The 15,708-nt window shown below is 38.4% G+C and overlaps 1 protein-coding gene across 1 annotated transcript; it reads right to left on the bottom strand.

The window, feature by feature from the left end:
* Positions 1 to 476: 476 nt before the first annotated feature.
* Positions 477 to 14,676, bottom strand: itih2 (inter-alpha-trypsin inhibitor heavy chain 2; the record flags this gene model as incomplete). The annotated part of the gene is made up of 21 exons (XM_080051489.1): positions 477 to 624; positions 1,094 to 1,205; positions 1,431 to 1,603; positions 2,223 to 2,421; positions 2,839 to 2,952; positions 3,192 to 3,347; positions 4,073 to 4,245; positions 4,916 to 5,055; positions 5,517 to 5,702; positions 6,266 to 6,447; positions 7,077 to 7,202; positions 7,728 to 7,896; positions 8,479 to 8,595; positions 9,156 to 9,284; positions 9,524 to 9,631; positions 9,985 to 10,147; positions 10,846 to 10,950; positions 11,845 to 12,017; positions 13,028 to 13,066; positions 13,608 to 13,640; positions 14,581 to 14,676. 21 exons carry the CDS (start codon positions 14,674 to 14,676, stop codon positions 477 to 479), a joined length of 2,841 nt encoding a protein of 946 aa, XP_079907615.1.
* Between the last annotated feature and the right edge of the window lie 1,032 nt (positions 14,677 to 15,708).

The following is a 15,708-nucleotide window of genomic DNA, read 5'->3' on the forward strand; positions in this document are numbered from 1 at the left end:
GAAAGTAACAACCATCATAGCAAAATGTGAACTTATATCTTCCTCAAAACATTATTAGCTATAAAAAACAAATTGACAAATTCATGAAAAATTGGAATTAATAGAATTAAATACCTGTGAGTTATGACCAAAAAAAATTTTAGTTGGTAGGATGAGGGTTAATAGCAGACTTCTGCGTTCCAATACCCATACTTCCCTAGTATTTAGTATGCCAGAATAAGATTTAGGACGTCCCAATACATACACGTCAATTGTAGTATGCTGAAAATACATTATTGCCCCACTAACTCCAATAGCATTTTGGAGTATTCGTCTTTATTCTTGACATTTCTCGACATAATGAAATAAAAATCTTCCTAATCTGATTTTTTTTTTCTCTTCTGTGGCCCTAAAACTCTTCTGTACTTTAGTATGTAGTGTAGTAAAAAGAAAGAGTGTGTGATTTGGAACGCAGGACAGGTTTAGTATAGGGCGTCTCAGAAGGACTTGAGGAAGCTGTTGAGGTTTGGGACGATGTAGTCTGTGTAGTGTCCGTCGATGAAGCCTTTCCCGCTGTTGTGTATGAACCAACAGTAGACGTTTGAGCCACGCCTCTTATCGCGCCTGTAGTCCTTCTGCCAGCCCCTAGAACACAGACAGAGTAGGGACAGACAGAAAGACAGACACACATAAACTCATGAGTATATAGTTTTAAAGTGAGACCAGTGCAGGTGAAAAGTGATTTTTTTTTTGATCATAATTCAACTTTGCCTGTTGATAACTTTAGAAATATTTTTTTTTAAGAAATGTGCAAATGTAGCAATATCTTACTAATTATCTGTACATTTGCATCTCTTTAAAACATCTAGATGATGGATTAAGTCTGTTTAAATGTTGACATAACAGATTTTGTATACAGCCTTTTTCATTCTATAAATCAAAAAATACTATTGTGCAGGTCTTAAAAATGCTTTTTTGGCATGTTTTTAAGAACCCAATCTAACATAAATCAGACAATTAACAACATACGAACAAACCTTTCTATAAAAAGCTTCAGAACAATGCTAAGAATGTTTCAGGAAGTTGAGAGTTTTGGTTTTAAACGTGTTGTTACCTGGTGACTTGCAGCCTGTTTCCCTTCACGTCCATCGTGGCTTCTTTCTTCAGAGGGTCGACTCCATCACGCAGACCGTACACACTCACCTCAGGCTCTATGGAGAACTGACCTGTGGCACACACACACACACGTTTTTGTTCAGATAAATATTCATTAAGCGTGGCTGCCTCCTCTAAGGAAAAATAAAAACTGTCTAGGCCTTAAGATGCAGTACCACCAAATGGCCACTAGATGCTGGTCCAGACATTATATTATACTATCTATGGTCCAGACAGGTACCCCATCACAGTTACAAACCCATTACTGAGTATCTCACACCACCCCAGGTACCTACCTATGAGCCCGCGGACCAGAGGTGAATACTGGTTCTCGTTGGGGATGTAGAGACCCAGGAAGTCCACGCTGACGGGGTTCTTCTTCCAGGCGCGGTGGAGCAGAACCATCACCTGGATGTTACTGTTTATCGTTATGGAAACGTGAGAATTCTTCACAATGGAAATCCTCACTCTGAAAACACAAAGATGGCAAAGTAAGACAAAAGAAAAAGAAAAAATTTAATTATTTTATTAAAGGAAGACAAAAGGAGTGTGTGACAATTTGTAATGTTCTTGCCTGTCTGCCTGCACATTTTTCTATTCTTTGACTATTAACCAACTGATTTAAACATCTCAAGTATAGACAAAACAAATTGTATTTTATGCTTCCTACTTGCTCAACACTGTATCACAGTGACTTGTAAAAGCACAGAGACTTCAACATTTAGTCACTGGTTTAAGTCACTGGTCCTCAGACTACAATTCATAAGATTCGTTTAAAGTCACCAAGCAAGGTGTTTGCTTAGTACTTGAAATTGATAATGGGCGGTGTTATATTACCCAGCCTAACATCCATATAAGAAATCCAGGTTGAAATTGGTCTATCTATCTTTTATTTATTTATTTGTATTTGCATGTATTTTGTTTTGCATGTGTAGAATCGTATAAATCTTTATGTTATGTTATCTTCGAAAAAACTTTAAAAAATTATTTCTCAAAATAAAATTGTGTTAGTTACCCGTCCTTGTGTGTGTGTGTGTGTGTGTGTGTGTGTGTGTGTGTGTGTATGCGTGCGTGTGTGTGTTAGTTACCCGTCCTGTGTTATCTCTGCCGTTGCCGCCCAGGTAAAGCTGTTGTTGCTCCGGCTGTCTGTCACAGTGATGCCGTCTGTCCCCACGGTAACGCTCACTCCATCAGGCTGGTAGTAAACTGAGATGGTCCCGAAGTACGTGCTCAGTTTGTTTTTTAACACCTGTTTGGAACCGACCAACTGTCCATTCACCACCACACCTTTAGAATGGGAGAGAGGCTTAATTAAAGGTACAGTGTGTAATATTGGAGTAGGCTATTTGGCAACATCTAGTGGTGAGATTCTAAATTGCAACACTTGCTTCTATCAGATACATTTAGAAATTAGAAGCTATGGTGGCCTTCAAGGACAATAAGCTAGTAAAGATAGTGAAAATGCATTTTTTTAGACATAGTATTTCTAATTAAAAAAAATGTAAAAGAATGTATCCGAAATCTGTCTTTAAAAACTTTCAACATTTAAAAAAAGTTTTAACTCTGGAACATTTCTGAAAAAATATAATACAACAAATGATTGGTTGAATGTAAGTAATCAACTGGTGAAGTTTCATGATGATATTATATTATAATATATTCATCTGCTGTCTGCCTTAAAATGCTACACCTTCATCCATTTACCTGTTCCGCTGTCCGACACCAGGTTGAGAATGTGTCCGGGCTTTGAGTCGATGTTGAAACAAACGTCCATGTTGCTCGAGGGCAGGTGAACGATGAAGTGAGGGTCGTTGTCCACTGGGTGAGAAACACACAGAGTACTGTTCAGTGTGTGTGTGTGTGTGTGTGTGTGCATCTGTGTGTGTGTGTGTGTGTGTGTGTGTGTGTGTGTGTGTGTGTGTGTGTGTGTGTGTGCGTCTGTGTGTGTGCGTCTGTGTGTGTGCGTCTGTGTGTGTGTGTGTGTGTGTGTGCGTCTGTGTGTGTGTGTGTGTGTGTGTGCCTGCATATATGTATGTACGTGTGTGTGTGTGTGTTACCCAGGTTAACATGTTGAGGCAGGGCTCCATTGGGCAGCCACTCCTCGGAGCCCTTCACCACCTGGCTGGGGGGGGCGGTGGTGGTCATCTGGACCCACGGTGGAGCCTGGTACACCACGTTTACAGGAGCTAGGCCAGACGCCTGCAGGCCGCCTCCTGGGAGGGGAAACACAAGGGTGTATTTAATCAGAATGTTAGTTGATATAGTGAATACATATGGAATTGTTCTGATTATATATGGACGAGTATAAGGGCCATGAAAAACTAAATGCATAATGCACGAAAACAGAAAAAAAAGGTACATTTAAATCTTGACAATTCCAGACTGCGGTAAAGTTGGAAAGATAATGACAGATTCAAAATTCCTGGATCAATGATTCATAAGCAAAACATGATTAAAACACAAACGATGCATCTTTACTATCGTCGTAAGGCAGACAATGGGCTACAAACTCATTCTTACTAAAACCAGACGTCCTCTAACTTCCACTAATGATAACATTGCTCTCTATGTGCAGCGGGCTGTGAGGCGAGAGCACAGGGGCCGTCTACAAAGGGAAACACCCAAGAGAAAAATATTCAATACCTTCACTCTGATACAGTGCAGTTATAAGTGGAGCTTAGAGGATGTCTGCTTTTGGTAAATGTGTGTGTAGCCCATTGTCTGCCTCACAACATCAGCAAAGATGCACCGTTTGTGTTTTAATTACATTTTTCTTTATGTGTTAATATGTTTCCAACTTTACCGTAGTTTTAAACTGTACATTGGCTTCCAACTCTCATGCTTATTTTGGCCCTTTAAATTCGAACCATATTTAGACACTGACACCAATCCAAGCTACAGTATAAATAAACTGTGTGTGTTCTTTCTGGTCAGGCACCTGAGCAGCAGCCCTGCTTGGGGTCCTTGGGGGAGTCAGCCAGCAGCCTCTCTGTAGCGTCTTCACTCTCCACCAGCAGCGCGGTGAGCGGCGTGACGAACTGATGCTCCACCGCCAGCGCCATGATGCGCTGAGTGATGCGACGCTTCTTCACCGCCGTGGGGGCAAGAGACCTGGAGGAGGGGGGGGGGGTAAGGGTTCAGTTAAAGCAAGAGACCTGAAGGGGGGGGGGGCACAATGAAGTATGGTATAGTATAGAGACCTGAGGGCACAGCAGTCTCTCTCTACACACTGATTTGATACTCTAGTATGGTTAAACATGACTATAAATCATTATAACAACGTTTATAGGTCATAAAAGTCGAAAAGTATCATAGGTCCTCTTTAAGGCCTAGACTCTGTAAACTGGCATGTTGCTAGATATGGTGGGATCACTTTAACATGTACATGCCCGTTTACAGAGCAAGAGACCTGAGGGAGAGATACAACAGTGTAGTCAAAGCCTAGACTCTGTAAACTGGAATGTTGCTGCTAGATATGAGACATGAAGTCAATTTTCAGCTCCAAAAATATATATTTTGAAGGAAACAAAATGTGTTTTTTTATCTGGGTTGTTGTGACTACAACTATTACTGTTTGCCAATGCAGATAACAACATTTGAATCGCCTCATCGAAATACAAAAAGCAGAATATTACAATATATCCCAAGATGCATCGTGTCATAATTTATTGTGATACATCATATTTTGTCGCATGTGTTCTGATGCCTATTGTATCGTGAAGTATTTGCAAATATACGAGCCCTATTTCACAATCATTAGATATGCTCTCTCGCCCCTGACCTCTCAGAGATGAGCTGCTTGACCATGATGTAGGCCCACATCTGTCTGGCGAAGCCCGTGAAGGAGTGCTGCTGCTGGGCCAGAGCCATGTCCAGCTCCGTGGTGTCTGATTCAGTCTCCAGGGTGATGTCCAGGCTGGACTGTGAGGGAGAGATGGGACAGTGTTAACATTATAACTAGTCACACAAATTGATTTAAAAATATTCACATTATTTGCGACTTGTATCATATATTTTTTTATAATTCCATATCATGTATATTCTCAATTTGATCATTTTTTAACTACTTTTTTCTAAGTAGCTAACCAAACTAGAATTGTGTGTGTGTGTGTGTGTGTGTGTGTGTGTGTGTGTGTGTGTGTGTGTGTGTGTGTGTGTGAGTGCGTGCGTGCTTGTCTGTCTGTCTGTGTGCCTGTCGTGTCTGTATGTGTGTGTGTCTGTCTGTCTGTCTGTCTGTCTGTGTGTCTGTCTGTCTGTCTGTCTGTCTGTCTGTCTGTCTGTCTGTCTGTCTGTCTGTCTGTCTGTCTGTCTGTCTGTCTGTCTGTCTGTCTGTCTGTCTGTCTGTCTGTCTGTCTGTCTGTCTGTCTGTGCATTATACTCACGGCAGACGCGGTAGTAAAGCTGGTGAGTGTGTGGCTGTCAGAGGGCAGAACCTTCCCGGCCACGACCAGCTCCGAGCCGCTGAAGTATTTATCAAACCGGTTCTGAGTGACGTCAGACACCGTGTCATCTGGGAACATAACGGTGATACGCCTCAGCAGAGGGGACGAAACCTGGCTGTAGAACGACTGTGTGAGGGGGAGAGGAGAGTCATGTTAGAGAGAGAGTGTTTGTGTGTGTGTGTGTGTGTGTGTGTGTGTGTGTGTGTGTGTGTGTGTGTGTGTGTGTGTGTGTGTGTGCTAGTGTGTGCGAGTGTGTGTGTTTTTCATTATGCACTTTAAGCTTTAGAACTGTCTTGCCGTGATACCTTTCAATTTCTCTAATAATCAAAACACATGGCTGCAGTGACAAAGTCTAAGATTATGATGCACTGCATGAGGTCACCTTGGCTTCATAATGGTTGCGAGTAAGATTTTTTTCCTCACAAAATATGTGCTTTTACCTTGTTACTGTATACATACATAAAATCAGTTGAAAATAATTCCATCTGAAAATTAATCTTTGATCAAAATAGGATTCAAAACATATGATGCATGGAGCTAATTCCTCTTTCAAATAGGAGATAGAGTTTTTGACATGAAGGTTACATTTTTTCCTCAAAGCTTTTATACCTGTAGCGAACAAATAATAAAAAAAATAAAATAATAATAAAAAATAAAATAAAAATAAATTATAAATTAATAATAAATACCCGTAGCTGTTTTGCGGCGTCGTGGCTAGCGTAGATCCTCTGGGCCATGCCTCTGTTCTCCATGGCGATGCGTTCCAGGAAGTCATAGTCCACGTCGAAGCCGATACCCAATGAGAAGAGAGAGAACTCCTCACGCATCACACGCTTCACATTCTTCTGAATCGTGCTCAACTTGATCTCACCTGCAGAAAACAACAGAATATTGTCGTATTGACTTAAAAACTTGAGATCATACTGTACTTAATAATAAGTTATTGTTATCTCTTGGCCTAGACACATTCTTATCCTCTTTCTTCCAACTTTTAATATTCTAACTTTAAAACGGGAAGCACAGCAGGCTTGTTCTTTCAAGCACTGGCCAATTCTGAGATGTTTGTCTATTTTTCTTCCATGACATTTCTTCTTTTATACAATGTAATGATAAAAGATTCAAAGTGTTAATTTACCATAAATTTGCTCGGTAAAAACTTTGGACAGAGATATGTTGTCAAAATTAAATAAAGCTTTTTACGCTGGCTTTTACGACATCTAGATTTTAGTTGAGAGATGAGATGTACACATAGTTAGTTAGCTATTGCCAAATTAGAATTTAAATATTTTTACAAACATTTCTGAAAAGAAGACAAAGAAAAAAAAAAAAAAAAAATTCTGGCAAAGTTTCATCATGATATCTGTTATCTATAAAACTTTACCCTATTCACTTGCAGTGTCTCACCTTAGTTATTTGGGGACAAAAGTCAGCACAATGTTATTCTAATATAGGCCTACTTATGTTTTCCTATATTAGTCCTTGACAGCAGGCCAGTCTTACCCACAGTGGGGTCTCCATCAGACACCAGAATGATCATAGAGACAGAGCGAGGGTCGATCAGCCCCTGGTTAGAGGCTCTCACCAGCATCTGAACAGCTTTCATCAAGGCCTCATTGATGTTGGTGCCTTTGGGTTAGAAATGCAGTAAGATAAAGTTAATAACAGAATAATGTTTAGTGTTAAGCAGGTTATAAGAGTAAACTCCTTCTTATTTAAAAGGTGCAGTAAGTGATTCTGGAGAAATCTCTTTGTCAAAATCACTTTTTGTCAAAATCAGTGAATATCTCCTCACGATCCGCTACCTGTCCGTCCGTACAGAGTGTGCACTGAAAAACAATCAGTGATAATACACAGCCTAGGCTCTGTAAACTGGTAGGCCTATGTAAACAAAGGGGCCCACCGTAGCTAGCAACATGCCCGTTTACAAAGCCTAGGCTGTGTACAGTATTAACACTGGATTTTCTTTTTTCAGCGTGCACACAATACAGAGACAAGTAGCAGATCTTGAGGAGATATTCACTTTATTTGACAAAAAAGTGATTTTGACAACTAGCAAGCATTCACCGGAATCACTCACTCCCCCTCTAAAGAACTAGATTTTCTCAGAAGTTACACACTATAGCTTTAATGCACTATACTTCCTCTCCTCACCTCCATTGGGCTTGATGTTCTGGATGTATTTCTTTGCGTCCTGGACCTGAATGGAGGATCCGGGCACCAGCTCTTCGCTCCAGCAGCGCACGTTGTGGTTGAAGTCGATGATGCTGAAGTGATCGTCTATCGTCATGTCGTCCAGAATGGCCTGCATGGCCTCCACTGTCTGAGAGAGGCACAGGGTCAAACTGGTCAAATTGTACTTTGATGCTTTGGCAAGGCAAGGCAAGTTTATTTATATAGCACAATTCAGACACAAGGCCATTCAAAGAGCTTTCCAGGGGCATGAAATACATCAAGATTAAAATACATCAAGTATAGAAAAGCGAATTAAAAATATTAATTAAATAAAACAGAAGTTACAGGTTAAAAGAGAAAAGTTTTCATATTTGATTTAAAAGAGCTGAGAGTTGCAGCAGACCACACGTTTTCTGGCAACAGTGTTTAAAAACTTGAATTTGAAGAAAAAAAGTTAGACAGAGTTCTTTTTCAGATAAATAACACACATATATTTGACTGGCCCCAAAATGAATACTTTAAATAAGCCTCAATACTACTAGGTACTTTAAAATGTAAAGAACCTAGTAGTAGGGTTAGTAGGTTTGCAGTTAAATGCAATTTTCAGCATGGCCACAAGATGGCCGTGTTTCCCATAGTAGACAGTTGAGTAGAGTAGGAGGAGTATGGCTAGAGGGGTTAAAGTTCACTAAACTCTTATAACAGTATAATCACCGTGATAACCACTCACTTGCTTCATCTTGACTCCCCACATGGATCCACTGACGTCAATCACAAACACAATGTTTTTAGGGAGAGGAGAGAGGTTGGAGGGAGCGAAAAACTGGACAAAATGGCCGTCAGAAACCTGGAGGAAACAGAGGAAGATTGAGTGTTTTTCTAGCAGTGTGTGATAATAGAATGCAGTTAATTAATGAGGCTTTAAAGCAACAGTGCGTAACTTTTTCATATAAATGAATGTTGGCTATATTAGAGTCGTTTGAAAATGAGTTGACACAAAGTTGATTAAGCCCTATCAGCTCCACAAAACTCTCTCTCTGTATTTCTCAGTTTGGTAGCATTTACAAACTGGTGTCACCAGTCACGACACTGGTGCAGGAGCTCAGAAAAATCCCAAGAAGAGCCCAAGAAATGTTTCAGTTATTGATTCTACTGCTAAGAAAAAACCTGGACGTACAGCAGAAGGTATAAAATCCATGTGCCATCACTGAAGGCTTTACCTCATGTAGATGCACCGACAGTGTTGTTGTGATTACTCAGAACTTCCTCAGACAGAAGTAACGCACTATAGCTGGTGTATGTGTGTGTGTGTGTGTGTGTGTGTGTGTGTGTGTGTGTGTGTGTGTGTGTGTGTGTGTGTGTGTGTGTGTGTGTGTGTGTGTGTGTGTGTGTGTGTGTGTGATATACCTGTAGTTCTCCTGCGTTGCTGTCCCTTGTTACATCGTATTGGACAGTGAAGATTCCGTCGATGGCGCTGTCAGTGCAGTTCTCACACTTTCTCTGCTGCTGTAGGTTTGGCTTGAAGACAATATGAGCCTGAGCACGAGCACACACACACACACACACACACACACACACACACACACACACACACAATGAAAAATGTCTTCAATATTATAAAAAATTAAGATAATTTTTGATGCAAGAGGTGCCATCATTTAGCCATTCATAACGAAATGTACATCTAGTTTACCTTTTTTTTGCCAACACTTACTGTGCACAAATTCTTTTTAAATTCACTCAAAATTTGTTCTGGCTTTTTTTTCCAGTCTCACCTTATCTTTAGTTGATGTGACTTTGATGAGCTCAGTGAACTGCCCTCCCAGACTGTTTGGTGTTTGAACCATAGAAATCCCCTTTGGTTCGTAGATGTACACGTCCACCTACAGAGAGAGACTGGGTTTAGGGACTACTGCATATACAGACAGGCACGCAACAATAGACATATACTGCATGTTGGGATATATATGGTTTAAAATACTTGATATGCAAAAAAAAATAAAAAAACATTGCAGAAATGACAATGCTAATGGTGGTGAAAGCAGCAGTGAAGAAAAGAGAAGAATTTATATATTTATATATAAAAAATTAAATATAATGAAATAAAGATATACAGTATAACAAACAATCAACTAAAAAATAAAGCAATACATTAAATTAAAATTAAAAGTGAATATCATAAAAGGCTACCAGTCATAGGGATCTTGAGACATATTATATGTTGGTATATTTGTACCTGGAACTGTGGCACCAGGCGTCCTGGCTGCAGGTACAGCGAGTGCTCGTACAGACCCAGTCTGCGATGCATCATCTCCTGGTAGTGAAGCTCAAACTCTATGTTGCTGCCTGGAGGAACGTGGACCTCTGTCTTAAAGGTCTCCATCTCCTGGGAGTTAGCTCTGAAAAGCAGGTACATTTTAGTCTGTTTGAAAATGAAAATGTGTTTTTATTTAAACAAAAAATGTGATAGGAAAACCCAAATTTTCAAGGCAACTGTAGATTTTTGATTTTTGAATTCAACGAAAACTTACATTTAAAAAATTGCCTACATTTGTGCCAAAAAGCCAAAAGCAGGAACAGTTCAGTCTGTATGAAGCTGTTTTTATTTAAACTAAAAATGTGTTAGGAAAACTCAAATTTTCAAGCACTAGATTAGTTTTTAGTTTTGAGGCATTAAACTAAAACTCTTAAGTTCTAAAGAAAAACTGCCTGCATATGAGGCAACTTATTATCCTTTGTTGAGATAACTTATCATTCATAATGTTCCTTCAAGTTTTGAGTTCTTCAAACTAAGAATTCCAAAAAAAATTAAAGTTTTTCCCAACTCATTATTCAGAAAGTTTTCAGACCGTTTAATGTTTGAATAAACTGTCGCACTGCCATGTTGCCATGAAAATTTGAGTTTTTCCTTCATTTCTACTGTGATATGAAGCTGTGAAGAGTAAAGAAGTAATAGAACTCAACGGCTTCAGATCACCGTAAAAATGAATGAAAACCCAAATGAACTTTCTGTTTTAAGAAAGGGGTTTGGAGGCTAAACTAAACGTATTATCCTTTGTTGAGATTGAAATTAGATTAGGGCTGAAATGTGTTGTACCTGATGATGCCGGCTGCCTTGCCTCTGGCTCTGGCCTGAGCGTACAGGTTCCGGGCCACTGTCTTCTCCTTCACCGAACCAACGAAGGTTATCCCATTCACATTCCTGCAAGAAAAATTAAGTTACTTTACTGGTCGGTTACATTGAAATTTGTCTTTCCGCATATCCCCTCTGGAGTTACCTCACTCCAGAGGGGGTCAGAGTGCAGGGTCAGCCATAGTACAGCACCCCTGGAGCAGTTTGGGGTTAAAGACCTACTTCACCGGTGGGAATATAAAGGGGGTATTGAACTCTGAGATCCTATGTAATATAATATATTTTTCAAATCGGTTCATCCTAGCCTGAGAAAAGGCAGAAAGAGGGTTTTATAGTGTCATTGTCATGGTCTAACCCTACATTTTACTTGTGTGACATCAAACTAGTAAAAATGTAGGGTTAGGATTCCCAGGACAGCTGGGCCAAGGTAAGACTGAGGGAAGAAAAACCTCATTCATTATATTATAATAGCGATTTTATAATGATAGAACGCCGGTTCCGTATGGGTGAAGTATTCCTTTAAGTGTCTTGCTCAAGGACACAATTGTAGTTGGTGGTTACTGGGGGTGCCCTCTTTCGTCTAGGCCATCCTACCACAGAAAATGTACTACAAGTTCTTTTTTAAATTATTTTCTAGGTGAATTCCCTACTCACATGGTGAAGTTTGTGATTGTATTTATGATCAGTATATAGTGTATTTATTTAATTAACTTAACTAAAAAAAAAACATAAATGCTTATTGGAAAAAATAAAAAATAAATAAAATAAAATAAAATAAAATAAAATAAAATAAAATAAAATAAAATAAAATAAAATAAAATAAAATAAAATAAAATAAAATAAAATAAAATAAAATAAAATAAAATAAAATAAAATAAAATAAAATAAAATAAAATAAAATAAAATAAAATAAAATAAAATAAAATAAAATAGATATAAAATGCTTATTGGGGCCAGACTCACATGGTGAAGTTGGTGATGAAGGCCCGTTTGGGGATCTGCACGTTGAAGCCGATGCTCTGAGCTTTGGAGCCGGAGTTGGTGACAGAGCTGAGGACGCTGGTGTGAGCGAAACGAGACGTGATGCGACTCTCCACCCTGTAGCTCTTAACTGTGATGTCATCGCCACGGATCGCCTGGGAGGAAGTAAGAGATGTTTATCAATCAATCAATCAATCGATCAATCAATCAATCAATCAATCGATAACCTTTATTTTCACTCGAAAGACACTGATGTTTAAATTCACATCATCCAGATTTACAGTGTCGACGAGCAGACATAGTAAAAAACACAATTACAAGGATAACATGTAATGGAAAGAGAACGCAGAAATAAAATAGGATCATATAAATTCATATACTGTACATTAATATATATTAATCAGAAATAAGCAATTGAGAGGAAACGTTTTGAGGACATTTTTCTAACAGCGTTTCAGATAGAGGCTGAGAAGAGTGGGATTTGGCAATGGCACTGTGAGATACATAAAAGGGTGAGATATAGAGGGTTTTTCGGACACTACTCCATCAAAAAGGGCGACTGTGGCTCAGTTGGTAGAGCGGGTCGGCCGATGATCAAAGGGTTGGAGGTTCGATCCCCGCCTAGTTTATGATAGCAACCCAAATTGCAATTTGAACCCGAAAATTTGCATAATATGTTCGCTTTAAAATCAAATAAAATGTAGTCATATTTATTGATTACAGAAGCATATACAGCGCTGTAAAAAAATTAAGAGATCACTTTAAATAATCAGTGTCTCTTTTTTTTTTTACTATTTATAGGAATATGTTTGAGTAGAATGAATATTTTGGTTTTATAATATAAACTACTGACAACATTTCTACCAAATTCCAATACATTTTATTGTCATTAAGAGCATGTTCAATAAGTAATGTAGAGATGAAGATTTAGGAAAAATCCAGACTGGTCTCTTAATTTTTTCCACGGCTGTATATATATAGAAATACAGGTGCAGAAAGCCGGACAGAACAGAGATGCGAGGCAGAGAAGGATTGAGCGCCGAAACAAAGTCAATAACCGGTCAGTCAGGGGAATCTCTTCAAACAGAAACATATTGACTGTCAGATTAAAGGTCAAACTCTGTCACAGTGAGACCGTCGCTCAAACAGCAAGCAGCAGCCTCACCTCAAAGTCTTCCTCCTCTTCACTCGTCAATATGGCTCTCTGAAACACACACACACACACACACACACACACACACACACACACACACTGGTAAGGATATACTTGTGAGTACATTCATTGACATAATGCATTCCCTAGCCCCTTACCCTAACCATCAAAACTAAATGCCTGACCCCAACCCTTACACTAACATAAACCTATTTCATACCTGAAGCTTAAAACCTAGTGTTAACCCTCAAACAGCCATTTAAATATACGTATACACACACACACACAAGTCATCGTTTTAACACTGTCTTAATACACTCTCTTAATCTACTCTCTCACAGTAGATTATAAATCACAAACTGTTGTTATTAACACACACAATGGCATGGGATCCATGTTTGTTTGATGGTGTTTGAGTAACCAGTGAAATGCATTCCACCGATCGATGATTTTGCAACAGCAGTGAGAAAATTGAAACCCACAATCCATGCGCTGTATAATACAATTAAACATGTGGCCCACACACTATCTATGGGCCCACAGAACAGTTTATAAATAAAGAACCGTCCGCTTGTTTAGAACAGGATCTCACCTTGTGTCTCTCCCGATTATTTTCTGGATGTGACTGGTGGCAGAAAAGAACATTACAGAATTAAAACTCAAACCCTCAAATACTATAATTTTTTATGGAAAAAGTTAAGGAATATGGCTTGAATTTATCATGTCATTTTACATAAATTCAGATGTTCTTTTGTTACAAATAGTAGTGTTTACAAAATACATATAACTACACAAGACACAATGCAAATCAGATTTTAATTATCAAGCATTATGAGCCAGAAAAGATGAACAATGCAACAATTTAGAGGGTAGTTGCTTGTATTTTTTACGTCACTTACTTATATCACATTTAGACTAACTCAAGAAATCATACAAAGTTGGCCCACAAATAAATAACCCTTCTGCCATACTAAGGTGAGTATTTAGTTGAGTTTTAAACATCCAACATATTATTATAATATCAAATGTTGTATATACACAAAAAAGTGTTCAAATGCTGCACAATGAATTCATCTTACAATATTTGCGTGATGAGAAAGTTTACCTTCTCTCTTTGAATTAAGATTTTTTTTCTCAATTTCCCTTCTCATTTTAATTCGTGTCACACAACAAAATAAAAATAAAAAAACAATTAAAAATTAAAAACAATAGCTAGTACAAGCAAAATGTCTTTACATACTACATCATAACTATTTTAATGTATTGTGTGTAGATGCATGAACTGTAGAGGTATATGTTTGTACATGTCGAACACGTTTACATGTACATATATATTTAATAATTTAATGTAATCACACTGTTTTCATCCCTCACTTGGGAATAAAAATAATTGGTCAAAAACTAATTTAAATAAATTTTTTGGCATTCATTTAAATCATAACCATTGTTATCCTTGAGGCCTGTTCTCACAGTGAACCATGTATTCAAGCCCTATAAGCTCTATTCTGTACATAAAAAGTTGCATTAACATTGTTATTTTCCACATTTAACAATGTCCAGCTCACCCTTTCGTCGTCCCATTCTCCGTCTATCACAAACTCGAAGCATTTGGCCTGTTGAAGGAGCACCAGCCCCAAAAGCAGTAGCAGAAAACTCCTCATGTTCCCAAGGCCTTTAAGCTCAAACCATACACTGTATATAAAACACTCTCACACGAATTCCCTCACACACACATGTATATTACAAACTATATCAGGTAAAAGACAGTGTGTCCTGTCGGTGGGGAGACCTCACTGAAATCTGAAGGTTCAAATCCAGTGAACTGATCGACTCTTGGCCCCAGTCAATATTTGAGCTTCTCCATGTAACACAGAGAGAGAGAGAGAGAGAGAGAGAGAGAGAGAGAGAGAGAGAGAGAGAGAGAGAGAGAGAGAGAGGGAGAGAGAGAGAGAGAGATACTTTGAAACTTGCCCTGCAGTGTGTATAGGGCAAATAGGACTGATTTCACTCATTTGTGGATTCAAAGCTACGGAAGAGCATTAGGGACATACAAAGGGGGAAAAAATTGAAGAGCATTTTTTTTTCCCCCATTATAAACTTTGAGAATAAAGTCAAAATGTCATGAGTAAAGTTGAAATACAATATCGAAAATATTGTTGACAGTTCCAGACTGGTGTAGAGTTGGAAAGAAATGGACAGATTTGAACTCCCGGGATCAATAACTCGTAAGCAAAACTGAGGATTTAAAATCAGACAGATTGTTTTTTTTTTTTTGCAGTGTTGTGATTTGTCGTTGTTTATTCCTATTTGCCTTTGTGTTTTGCACTTCAGGGCCACCGTAGTTCTGGGAAATTAACTTAACATCATGGTGCACATTTGGCCAAATATAATTCTGATTTTTTTCTGATTTTTAAAAAGTCATATATAACAACATAAAGGCTCATAGATTAACTTTTGCATAATATGGACATTTCCCCAGTTTAGATGGGAAATGTATCAACAGGTGATATTGCATTATTAACATTTCTCCACAAGATGGCAGCAAAGCAACCTTTATGTCTGCTCAGTCAAAGTAGAATGCTGAAAGTAGTTTTGTTTTATTGTGAATTCGATTTTTGACAAAATGTATGATTTTTTAAGGTAAATAACATGAATTGATGCTTTCTTTTGTTTTAGTGTAAGTTAAAAAAGTC

The sequence above is a fragment of the Ammodytes marinus genome, assembly GCF_949987685.1.
Source record: "Ammodytes marinus genome assembly, chromosome: 22".
NCBI lineage: Eukaryota > Metazoa > Chordata > Actinopteri > Uranoscopiformes > Ammodytidae > Ammodytes > Ammodytes marinus.